Source organism: Embiotoca jacksoni, unplaced genomic scaffold, assembly GCF_022577435.1.
Source record: "Embiotoca jacksoni isolate LCO1_2020_lvr unplaced genomic scaffold, fEmbJac1.0.p SCAF_13, whole genome shotgun sequence".
In the NCBI taxonomy this organism is placed as follows: domain Eukaryota; kingdom Metazoa; phylum Chordata; class Actinopteri; family Embiotocidae; genus Embiotoca; species Embiotoca jacksoni.
In genome coordinates this window covers 18,494,597-18,507,621 of record NW_027185263.1, presented here as the reverse complement: position 1 = coordinate 18,507,621, position 13,025 = coordinate 18,494,597, and the positions used below count along the sequence as shown (strand labels likewise).

The 13,025-nt window shown below is 40.1% G+C and overlaps 1 protein-coding gene across 1 annotated transcript in view; it reads right to left on the bottom strand.

The window, feature by feature from the left end:
• uvrag (UV radiation resistance associated gene) overlaps positions 1-12,119 on the bottom strand; it is a 90,298-nt gene extending 78,179 nt beyond the window's left edge. The window contains exons 1-6 of the mRNA XM_069147066.1: positions 11,816-12,119; positions 7,605-7,722; positions 6,756-6,790; positions 5,374-5,535; positions 3,888-3,962; positions 3,698-3,783 (exon numbers count right to left, since the gene is read on the bottom strand). Coding sequence (XP_069003167.1) covers positions 3,698-3,783; positions 3,888-3,962; positions 5,374-5,535; positions 6,756-6,790; positions 7,605-7,722; positions 11,816-11,920 — 581 coding nt within the window. The 5' untranslated portion in view covers positions 11,921-12,119. The remainder of the gene's footprint in view (positions 1-3,697; positions 3,784-3,887; positions 3,963-5,373; positions 5,536-6,755; positions 6,791-7,604; positions 7,723-11,815) is intronic.
• Positions 12,120-13,025: the final 906 nt, after the last annotated feature.

Genomic DNA, 13,025 nt, shown 5'->3' with positions numbered 1-13,025 from the left:
ATAAGTCATGTTTACATGAAAACTACAACAAAGATAATGGGAACCCAAAGAGATCTTGAGAAGATAAGTTTTGTCTTGAAAGGGTCAAAAAGGGGTCATTTGCCTTTAGATAATTAGAAATAATTAGAGAACTGTGGATTCCTACGGAGAGTCACGAGTGTAAGCTCCGAGCCATTGTCTTGAACTAAAAATCTTAAATTCTTAGTCATGGTTACTTAAGCTGCCTGTTGTAATCAGCCCGATAATAAAAAAAATATGAAAGGCTGTTAGTTGAAGCCTGCCGCCTTTTGTTTAAGAGAACAGGAAACTTTGAATATAAATTAACTTGAAAACATAGACGGAGGATAAACGTTGGTACTGTAGTTTTAAACTGGGGTATAATTCTAGAGGTGGGAGGAATGAACGCGCCATCTACAAGCTGAGATAACAAAAGACAGCACTGCTAAGAATACACACCAAAAAGGCTGAAACTCTGCAGACAAGGGAACAAAAAATAGTTTGGCCAGTAATGAGAGTGGAAGGCAGACAAGCCGGACAAAAAAATGCATGTCTGATATCTTGAAAGAATGTAATCTCAGAGGGAAAATGTGTTTAAAATTGATTTGGAGGACAGACAGAAAGGCAAACACTGGACAGTCTTACATGATACAGGACTTGCATCCACTTAAAAAAAAAGACGATCCACACCTAAATCTCCACAACAGTTTAAAGACAGGCAGTTTGTTTTTGTCGTCTGGTTACTGCTGATCGAGACCCCGGGTTTGGTTATGGACTCCGACCTGCTTAACGTGGGACCACAACACTCAGAGCTGTGGCCGCAGTGTCTGACCAGCAGGCGAGTAGACCTCAGGGCCCGCCTACAGAAAAGCATTATATCACCTCCACAGTCTCGGAGGACAGAAATACCCCAACTAGTGCACTGCTCCGGGCACCGGGCACTGCTTCTGTTGATACATACTGTAAATATGCTGCATGCTGCACATAGACGCAACCAAATCAGGAAACACAGACAACATATGGCTCTGATCACAGGAGAAGAAAAGAGTTTCCCCTTTAGGCTTCAGGAGTTGGAGACACTGTGAAACTGTGAAAGTTTCACCGAGGGCAGGATGTTTACTGTGAGCTACATGAATATTAAGCATCCGCAATAGCTTTGTTGTCATCGTAAAGACTAATCAGTGTCTACGAGTGAATCAACAAGTCTTTGGTTTTACAGTGAGATCTGAGGTCACTCAAGTATTTCCATTTACACACCACTTCAGTGTGGCATTTTAGGAACACATTGTACCATAAAAAAAAAAGACCTTTAGAAATGATAAACTGCGTAATAAACAAACGATTATAAACTCTTCCTGCATCTCCTTTTTGTTAACATCTAAGTAGTCCAATGTGCAGTTCAATGATGTGAGCTACTGGCTTCTGCCAGGTCCTATCGGGTCATTCTTGCTCTCTTACTGTTCTCTCTCTCACACACACACACACACACACACACACACACACACACACACACACACACACACACACACTTGGGAGGTGGAGGAACATCTGAACCTGCATGAGAAGTGTTTATAAAAGGGGGGAAAAAAAGCAAAACAAACAGCTTGGTTGAACAGCTGGATTGTCTTCGTGACTGCCTTCTTGGCTTTGTTTCTACCCAGACAGTTCCCTGCTCTTTGTAGGATGTGGCTTCTCCTCTATCGCAGCTTTCTGGAAGAGACAAGAGTTTGCTGATTGATGATCTGTACGCTCCCTCTTCATCTCTCCATCTGAGCCGTGTTCTGTTTGCTAGCCCACATCACCATGTAACTCACACAAAGCGAAGGGACGCTGTCGACTGGAGCCGGGCTCCAAAGACGACCATGAATCTGCTGACAAATTACCGTCATTAATCAAGATCAGCGCATTCGCAGCGAAGCAACTCTTATCCTTTTCCATTAAAGCACTGCATTGCGATAGACGCTGTGCACCGGGCCAAGGAGGAGTGGGAGAGAGTTGGGTGAAAATGTTTGACACTGTGGGTGTCCCACTGCGAACATTCACCACTGGTCTTGGAGAAATAATAGACATTTACCCCACGAATTAGACGACCAGAGGAGGAGACTACTATTCTTTACCCCCCACCCCCCTAAATGATGCAAAAAGTCAATTCATAGTGCAGCGCCATGAGTGCATGGTACAGTATGTAATGTATGTATCCCTGAGCAGCACTCTACCTGAACGCTTCAGAAACGTAATGCACTTTGAAGAATGTGGAGCTCTGAAGGTCAGAAACCGAGTATGTATGGTTATGTGCAATGGAGGAGGAGGCGGGCAGGGGGGAGGCGTGGAAGAAGGGAGGGTGGGGGAGATCCCTGCTGGAGTGTACAATATCTAATGAATCATTCCACAGTGCATAATCATAAACCATGTGGATATGAGTGCACTAAGCCAAGGCAAACTCTGACAGGGGTGAGGAGCTGCAGGCAGAGCAGTGTGAGGAAAGAGGGGGATCAATGTAAGCGTGCTAAACTCCAGAGTCCCACTGGGTGTGGAGAGAACAACGAGGATGTGGAAGAAGGCTGCAATAATAGAAGAAGGCAAGAGCAGAAGTCATAAAAGTTATGATTCAAACTCCGCTTTGCCTCCTGTAAGCTGCTGTGGAGGTAATGGTCTCCTCTCATATAAACATAAACTACGACCACTTCGAGACGAGGGAGCGCTGGTAAATTTCAGCCAGCTTTGGCATGACTGCTTTTTCTTGACACTGCAAAGGCCTGTGACACATTTATGACCCCCTACTTCGAGAGGGAAAATGCTCCTAATGACAAGATCTTTATCTTATTTTGGAATTGTCAAACTTAAACCTTCCAGATATACATTTAGTCAAAACTAGGTGTAATTACATAATTATGTGATCAGGCTTAGGGTAAAACAGGGTTTCCCTTCGGGGAAGCCCTGGGGACTCTGAAAGTAGTGTTTACATTCTACCACATCTAAATATGACTGTAGAACAACAAGCATGTGTTTGTCAACAGATGCCAGAACACCCTTATGTCTCCAGTTCTTAAATATTTTACCAGGGTTCCCCCTCTAATAAGAAACTTATTCAGCAAATCTCTTGTCTCCTTCCTGTGGCATAAACTTGTGCTGCAGCCATTTTTCACAGTCAACATCCTCAAGTACTTTATTTCTACTCACCATCCCAAGTATTACATTAGCCTAAGTGCTTTCATTGGGATATTGTTTAAAAACTTTATAAATATATATATATATATATATATATATATATATTTGTCCTATTATATCTAATAAATATAGTTTAGCCTGCAGGCTTTGTGAGCTCCTATTAAGTTAGAGGCCAGCAGAGCTTCCCTGATAGTGGCTCTAAAACATTGGCTTTCCTGTGGCACCATCTGCTGGACAAGCAAATGCTTAAGACATACAAGCAAAACACAGACATAATAGCTGGAATTCTAATCTATTGTGCATAAAAATCAGAGCAAGATCAGATTTGGCTTGAAATAAATATACTGTAAAAAAAAAAAATAAAAAAAAAAAATCTTTGTAAATAGTTGAAATCTTCGGCACATGACAAAAAGAACTCTGAGAAGAAATGAAGTCAGGCTGCTGCATTGTAATGATGCAATTATTCTGATAAAAGTTGAGACCTGATGAAATGATCATATGATGTAAAACCGCTGCCTGGCATGAATCTTACCTGAGCAAAGAGAAAACGCTGTAGGAGTTCCTGACTGAACTCTGGTCGACCTGAAGCAGACTGTTTTTCTTCCGCTCCGACGGATCCTGAAACAGCCACATATCAGTGTTTCAGTGCAGAAGCCAAATGGTGTCCAAATGGAGCTAATGAGATCAGGACTGCACTATGATGCAAAGGCAGAAGGCCGTACCTTATGATCAAAGTCAGCTGCATAGTAGCCGTCATTTAGTCCAAATATGATCTCATTCGGATTCCTGGATCGAATCTGTGGACAAAGCGCGGCAGCAGAGGCTGATTGTCGGGACAGAGACGGGCAGAACAATAGACAGTGGGCATCTGTATGGACATGAAAATGTGCTATCTGTCCACCAAGTGTGAAAGAATGGCAAAAACACCAAGTTCTTCTTCAGTATCTTGAGTTTGCTTTCACTCATATCTCAGAGTTCTAAAGTGCCAAACTTGTAAACGAAAGAGTCAAACTCACTTACTACATCAGGATCTTTGAACACATGCAACATTTTAAAAGTTTCAATGACACCTTCAGTCCTCACAACATTAATTTCATATTAGTATAAGTTCTGAAGCTTAAGGTTAACCATATGGATACCTTATGTGCTTGAAAACATCTTTACACTGGTGAGCATAAATCAGTATTGTAATAATTACTCATTACTTCGGCCACTCTGACAAACATTTGAAGTATACAGGAAAAGAGTAATGTATTGGAAAAATAAGAAAAGAAATGTCATTTATTTCTTTTTGATTACTATCAAAACATTGACATGAGTGTTTGTTGCATTGATGGAAGTTATTTATACACGTAATATGTTATTTAACATATCAGATTACTGTATTTTAGATTATTAAATGTACGGTGGTTGAATTAAAGTTAAACAACATTTTGTGTTACATACAGAACAGAACAGTACACAGATTCAATGAGCACAATTACAGTCATCATTTTACCTTGTAGGAATGTAGGGTTTACTATAAATTCAAATTGACATGAAAGTAAAATCACATGTTCAATAAATCAAATGAATGTTTACAAAGGTCACTCTTATTCTGCATTAATTAGAATAATGACTTCTGCACAAATGGCATGTTTTCTGTTGTAATTGCCATGTTACTTAAGAGGTGCTACATAACTAGGTACTTTGCAAAGTAAAAAATAAGCCATTATAAAATATATTCATAAACAAATTGTATGCATTGTATGACACGTCCAAGCTAATCAAGTTGATGCATGAGTGTTCAAATGAAAACTGGATTAAGAGATTCCTGGGCAAACAAATGGCTGGACCCTTTGATGCCAAGGCCAGATGTTCACATCTGGTAGCTAGCGACAAGACCTGTTTCAGTGGATCGGGGATGAGTGTGGAAAAAGATAAGTTGAGGACGATGTCTACAGAACAGCTGCTGTTGCACTTTTATTTTGCAGGAGCCGTTTGCTGCCAGCTTTTGGAAAGGTATATTTGCCTGTAGTTCAAAGTAAGTCAGCGTTTTTTTATTGAGATTTTTAGCCGTCTTTGCAGTTTCCTTGCCTTTTTTTAATGCATGCATTTTGAAATAAATCGTTATAAGTGTTTCAAAAATGTCAATAATTTGGGTCGTGACTTACTGACCAATAAATATTATCAGTAATTAGTATAGTTTTTGTGTGTGCAGTTGCTGACCTGCTGTCCTGTGTATCTGAGGCCATCAAGATTGACCCTCCATTCAATAAGGAGCTGGTACTGTTCTTCCTGTCCTCCCCAGATCCTCACCACGAAGCAAGACACGGAAGTATCCAGAAGGTCTGGGAGCATGCCGAAGTCCAGGCTCCGCCAAGTTGGATTCTAACACACACACATACATACACACACACACACACACACACAACACACACAACACACACAAAAAGATTAGCGTTCATTGTTGTACAGTAAGAGTACATTACTACCTGACATAACAGCTGATCAGCAGAAAATGGCTTCATTTAATTAAGCAATAGTCAAGCATTGATAACAGTCCAATGCAGTACCATGTTGGTATGTGCTTTTGAATAAAAGTCTGAAAGCAAAGATGGGGGGGTGCCTCTGTTAAAATGTGATCCTATCCACTGAATCTTCCTGTTCTCTATTAACCTTAAAGTCTGATCCCCACTTCTGTTTGTACCCCGTCCTTGAACTTCCAGAATGACGGCATGACTACTGGTTCTCCCACACAGCACTGGAACCATTTATATCGTCCAATTATAAACCGCTTCATTGCATCGGAAGAAAAATGGCTTGCTCCTCGGGTCAAGGACAGGCAGGAGAGGAATGTAAAAGGTAGAAGTACAAGAAGTACAGGGTGGATGTGTGTGTGTGTGGGGGGGGGGGGGGGGGGTGTTAAAGTACTGAGAGTCAAAAGTGGAAACAGCGCAGCAGAATAGTTCGAATGAGAACAGGAAGACCAACAGGAAACATTTCCCTCGACGAACAGTGACAGGAAGGGCAAAGAATACTAGAGAACCAATGTCAGCAAGGATGTTAAACTCAACAGGAGGAAGTCGAGCTCGGAGATGACAGGAGTCACGACTCCTGCAGCGCATTATATAGTCTGTCTACGGACGGTATTGAACAGTGTGCCTGGAAACCAGCTTAGGTCAGCTCATGAGTCGGCAGCAAGCCCGACAGTAATGACTCGCTACCCTTGGCTGCTTCTATCGCTTCGTGGAAATGAAACCGGGAGCAGCCAAAAATCACGTAGAAACATACAGCTGGGTCATTTCCACAACCGACGTATGCTGACAGGCCAAGAGGGAAAGTTGCGTAAACGAAGCACATATTATATTTAATTCATGTTGATGCAAGCCTGATATTCCATTAAATGAAGCATGTTTCACAGTAATGCAGCTCTAATGTTTGGAAAGCAGTTTAAATAAGAAGTGTAATGGGGCATAAAGGCAGCAGGTACAAACGCCGTTCTTGGCATTAATAAATAACAGGCTTTGGACAAACACACCGTGCAACAGCAGGCTGCAGGTAACATCCCAAACATATCCCAGTCAGACAAGAGTTTGAAGTGTACTCACCAGCGAGTCTCGTATGACTTCACTCTTGTAAAAATCTAAAAAGATATCAAAGCATTTTGATTAATTGAAAGTAAGGAACATTTATAGACAGTCAACAGAAGTAAATTTACCCTAAAACACAAAGACATTTCAACAGTAAACACACACGTCTGCGGTGATGTCACCTAGAGTAAACTCTTGAAACTGCTCCATACAGACAGGACGGCATGACTGCACTGGATTATGGGAATTTTCAGATCTAGAGCACACTAAAGAACTTTGCGTGACATACTTGCATCCTCTCCTCATCACCTACTTCGGTCTGTAGCCTTTTCCATTTAATTGAAGAAAAATGAACGAATTGAATTTTTGTGCTTTTTTCTTTTTGTACTTTAGATTTCTTTGTCTTGCTTTGTCTCTGCCTCTTTCCATGTGCTACTGTAGCTAATTTTTTTTATTTCCTTGCAGTTCTTTTTTTTTTTTTCCATCCATTGTTCAATGTGTGATAAAAGCTTGCCTCAACTTTCTTTAATTTGTCCAAACCATCCAAAAAGTGTTTTCACCTTGAAAAAGAGCAAACTAATGGTTTAGTTTGAGCTGGACTTTGACCACCTCATTTATTGGGACAATATTTTGGTCCTTTGGTCCGGATCATAGTCCGAGGACCCTTTTAAATCAGCCATTTTGTTTTTGGAACAAATTAAAAAAGTCAGGAGGTCTGCACAAAACTCAGAAGCTGTGAAAGCACCTGATAAAATACTCCCACAGTTCTTTTATCTTTTAATTTTTATAGATTCTAACTTAACCCTCCAAAATCCCTGGAACAGTAAAACGTAAATTGTATTTAGGGAAAGATTTATTGTATCTGACCTCGAGAAATGCGAACTCCTATACAGAGGTGGAGGGTGAAGTAAGTGTCCAGCAGTGGGGAACCATTCTTGTTGACAATGTTTCTGGCTGCGATGCTCCGAAGATGACGCAACCGTCTCTGTTTGGCAGGAGAGAATGGAGAAAGAAATGGAGAAACAGTGAGAACACACTGACAACAGATAACACACATCAGAGCTGTTATATTCAGTTTCATTTGGCTCATGTGGAGGGGTCATTGGCAAATACAATGTCAGCAATTCTGAAGACACACGACCCTTACTGCCATCCAGGACAAGTAAAAAGAGATGACTATAGACATCGATGAACGATCACATTGTCTTTTCCTCTCTATAAGTTTAAAGAAACAGGTATTTCTCACGTACAGAGCCAACACCAGCAGCTCACTGTTCAAATAACTGAGGCATGACATTTTCACGATGGATTAAGGAGCCAGTTAACCAGGCAGGCAGGGTCAGTCATGACAGTCACATGAGAAATGTCTGAACAGTTTTATCGCAAAATCTACAAATTGCAAAGAGCCAACCAGGAAAAGACTCCTTTCAGAAACATGTGACTTTTCACACAAGCCTTTTCTTGTGAAGACAAGTAAAGACTTTAAATGATAAATACCTAAATAATTTATTAATCTAATCCAGAAACAGATGATATGTGCATTGTTTGAATACTAATATACTGTATATATATAAAAAAATAAAAAAAAATCTACTTTGATGTGAAACACACAGAGATGCCATTTGGCAAATTCCCGCTTCAGGCAAACACGTCACAACAGCACAACTTCAATGTTGACCAGCCGGCCCTGCCTCTCTCCTGCAGCCATAGAGGGACTAAATCTAAGTCATGGGATTCCCTATAAGATTAAGGGCCTCAGAAACAACATAACAGATTGTTCCACATGGGTACTTTTAACCCCCCCTTAAAAAATTCATTTCTGAATGGCCTAATGTGGACCACAGGCAGAGCAAATGGTTGCGATGGAACTACTGTGGTGGGTGAACTCTGCAAAAATAAAACGACACAAACATCAGAGCCTTTATAATAGAGAACTAACTCAGGCAAAGACCAAAGTTAGGACCATTACAAGGCTGACCACATGTATAAAATGATCTTATAAGTCCAATGGTGGTATGTGATTAGTGATTAGTGTGACAAAGTGATTAGCTGGTCACAAGCCTCGTACTGAACATCTGTAATTCCTGACCATACAGACATTCCATTTCTCTGCTGACTGGACCGGACTGAATAAATCATAGCGAGTGAAACAGAGGCGCATTTCAAAGGTTTCCCAAAGTGATCTGATATAAAACTGCACCATTAAATAAGATGAATATATATTGAAGTGCCAGTTTATTAGGTACCCCCCAGATAAATGCAGATTTAATACAACTAACTTACAATAAATACTACCACACTGATTTTGTTATCACTATGCATAACTTAAGTTTCATGGATGCACGCAGACCAACAAGATTATACCAGAAGCACCACCTCCAGCAAAGTCAGTGTAAAGTAATTCTTTCAACACGCTGTTAAACTTGTCAGACACAATCTCACTGTATCTCTTTAAAATTTCAGTTGTTTCAAATGTACTTTGCATGATAAATGACATGAAAAATTACCATGAAGAAACATTCTAAATAACCCACGAAAGATTTTTGCAACTTTTGTCTTATAGGAGAAATCATGTAACAAACTTTATCCAACATGATCTCTTTGATTATGAATTTTACTAATTGTAATCTAGCCAGCACCACTAAATTATAGCTACAGTAACTTGACAAATGGCGACCATTTTGTTCAATATTTAACATCCAACTTATTGTATGTATCACAACCATCAACTAGGCCGTATACCTATCGTTGGGATAAAATAACAGCCAACTACTTGTATTTTACTGTTATTTGCAATTTGAAGTACACACAAGTACAGGTAAGACTTTCTTCACAAACTGTAATGAATTTCTACACCATTACAGACTTCATTTAGACTTTCGCCCGAGTAATTAATGGTTCCTTCTGCGGCAGAGACAACTGAATCGAGGTGAGCTAAAAGCCAACACCTGCCACTGGTCTGAAAGTTTACCTCCAAAGAATGAGCAGAACAGCAAAGCAGAACTGGTTGATATATATATTGTATTATTATTGTATCATCTTTGTTGTAATATTTGGTCAACAAACTTAGATTTTGTCCATGTCACACAGACCATGCACTTATAATGCAAAATATGAGTGCTGCATTCTGTCAATGGCTGGTTATTTGTAGTGCTGCAGCTTTAAATCTTTGGCCATTCAGTATTTTTAGTTTTCATTCAAAATACCAGATTTGTGAAGTCCTAAATTCAAACTTTCACATTTATCATCTTGCCTGAGATTAGCTCTCGGTGCGTCTGAGACTCAGAGCCATTGGGCCAGTAGAACAATGCTGCTGGAACAACGTTTTGTTTTGGAGCTTGAGAAGCGTATGGTACAATAAAACACACTCAAACACATCTGGAGAGTAAATTGATTTACATATATGTACATATTTTAGACATTTAGCTGTCCACTGCAATTTCCCATCAGTGCACCTGTATCATGAGCTGAGTTCCTCCTGTCACCAAAATTTACCCAGTAATAATATATTTGTTTGTCACGGCCACAAGCCTTTATAATATCCATGTGATCACAGATAAGTCAGGTGGTAGGGCACATGAAAATGAATTAAAATAAGAGCAAAAGACAAAAATGCAATGAAATAGCAACAATTTAAAAAAGACAATACTTTCTACTTACCAGTACCAATAGTATAGTCCTACAAACACTGTATTTTATCTACTCGATGTCTCTGAGAGTAAGTAGGCTTGAAATGTTAACAGAAATACAGGAAAAGTTGTACTCAATTAATGCCACCCATAAGCAATACATTATGTCAGACCTTCATACTTTTCCATTGTAGAAATATAATACTCCGGAATATGTTACCATTACTAAACTGAACCGCTGACACTGTTTGAATTAATATCAACACAAACTATAGTATTACAAAGTCCATCTATACACTTAACCAAGGGATATTTACTGGTGTTTGAACAAATTAAACTGCAAGTCCCAATATTATTTTTAATGTTCTACCCAACCACCTAGAATCTAGATGTACACTATATGGACTAGGTCATACTAAGCTGAACAAGCCATTAAGACTATTGAAAGCTTAACTTTATGCTGCGTGACACCATTATGAATCGCGACAGCTTACGCAAGTCTTCTCGAAACATGTTGGTCAACATCCACAGCGAGTTTAATATTACGAACTTTGACATAAACTCGGAGTTTCACTCTTTACTGAAGTTACGAATATTTCGATTCCTGATGTGGAATGAGATGGTTTGAGGCAAGATAGTGGCTGAAACAAGTCCAAGAAACCCCTGCTGCGTACATAATGTCCGTCTCATTGGGTGCTGTAGATGTTGTGTCTCTTAAAGCTGAACAATATTCACATCACTAATCACTAAATAACACATTCAGCAATGCGGACAGCATGTTTCAATACAATAACAGCGATGGTGATGTGTGTCTGAGAGACTCCAATCTGAGGTAACTCTACCGAGGGAGCTGTCAACTTCATACGTGACGTTACCAAATGAATGAATGAAGGGAAGATTCATTTTAGAGGCTTCCAACGTATTACACAGCTTAAGTAAGTATAACTAAAATGAGGTTAAGTTCTAGACGTGATTTAAATAGAAAACAAAACAGCTGTATGAGACAGGGTTGTGTCATTATGACGACATAGGCTACTTTATGCAGCCGTGCGCTTTGACCTGAGCTGTCACCTGTGTGCCGACATGACGCCAAGTTACCATTAGCAGCAGCATAATATCTGTGTACACAATTAAACGCGCTGAACTATATAGTGATATAGTCAAGATAGGGCAATACACTGAAAAGGGCGGGCTTCAAAACACCTAACACCAGCCTTGATTGGTTTTAATGTGTCTGGGGTGTCATTCCGATTCCATGTATCACCAGTAAGCGAGCTAACTGCATGCTAGCAGTTGCTAGCTAACTAGCCTAACAGGCCTGGCGAGTGTCTTCGAGCAGCAGGAGTTACTGACGCTGTAAACTAGCACATCAAACAAGCAGTCCAAGTTCTCCCGAGTTCACCTGGAAGCAGTTGATGTCAGCATGTGCTCAGCGATTTTGTCATTTACCTGCTGGGATGTGAGCTCAACATGTAAGGCTCGAGAGGATGAAGCTCCAGAGTTGGTGACAGAAGCGGCGGGGATAGCAAGAACCCGACCGGTGATGGAGTTCATCCTCCTGTCGGCATCGAGCGGCTCCCCCTCATTCAACAAAACATCCCATTCTCGACCTACAACGATACTCGGCTAAAGGTTTATGAGCTCCTGGGCAACCACCAGAGACGTGCAGACACGACTGTGTGTGTGGGGCGAACCGCTTCAACAGCTGTCAGCTAACCGACGGGACGTAAACAAAGTCCGGGCGATTCTTCTACGTTCAGTTCGGAAACCCGTCTCCAGTTGGGCGGCGCGACACCTGGCTGATGATTGGCTCAAACTAACGCCCGTCACGTAGAGGCGGTGCCCGGTAACACAAACTCGTGTTACTATTGGTTGGATGATCTGTTTATCTTCCTGGATGGGGCGAGCGTCCGTTGAATTCTGTCAAAGCTGAGAAAATATGAGGAAGTTGCATCGTACAGCGTGACATGCAGGTGACAGTTAAATAGTGACATGCAGGACATTTTCACTTGTAATCTCCATTAGAGCGAGAGCAAAAAGGGACGAAAACGATGCAAATAATATCGCACTTTCCATCAACTTTATTTCACTTACCTCCAAGTGAACAAATAATAAGCCATGCAGAAAGCAACCGCAGATAAGGGGTGGCCTCATGGCTGCAGTAATGTGTAGCTTTCGAGTTTATAAAATATGATGCACTGTGGTCATCCATCATTTTATAAAATAAGTTCAAATGTTCTACAACTTTACCAACTACCAAGATGCTCTTTACTTGTTAATGTTTCCAGAATATTTCATTCTTAACAGGGAAATTTGGTACAATGAGTACTTTAATGCAAGACTTTAATTGCATTTCAGTTATAATTGTCAGTTGAGTAAAATTATAAATTTTATTTTACAATTAAGTACAGGATTTATGTACATTTTTCACTTTTTAAAACATGGTTTTACTGACAGAGCCTTTGTTCGTGTTCAAAACTACAAAAATGATCCTGCTTTAAATAGTAATTTGTCTTTGATATGCTTTTTTTTTTATTATTTTTTTTTTTTTTTTTAAAGGTTTAATCCCATGTGAGAAATTCTTATAGTGGTATATACGCCTCCTCCCTCAATGAAAAATCCTGAATTGATAAATATGCAAATATTTTTCATTTCAAAA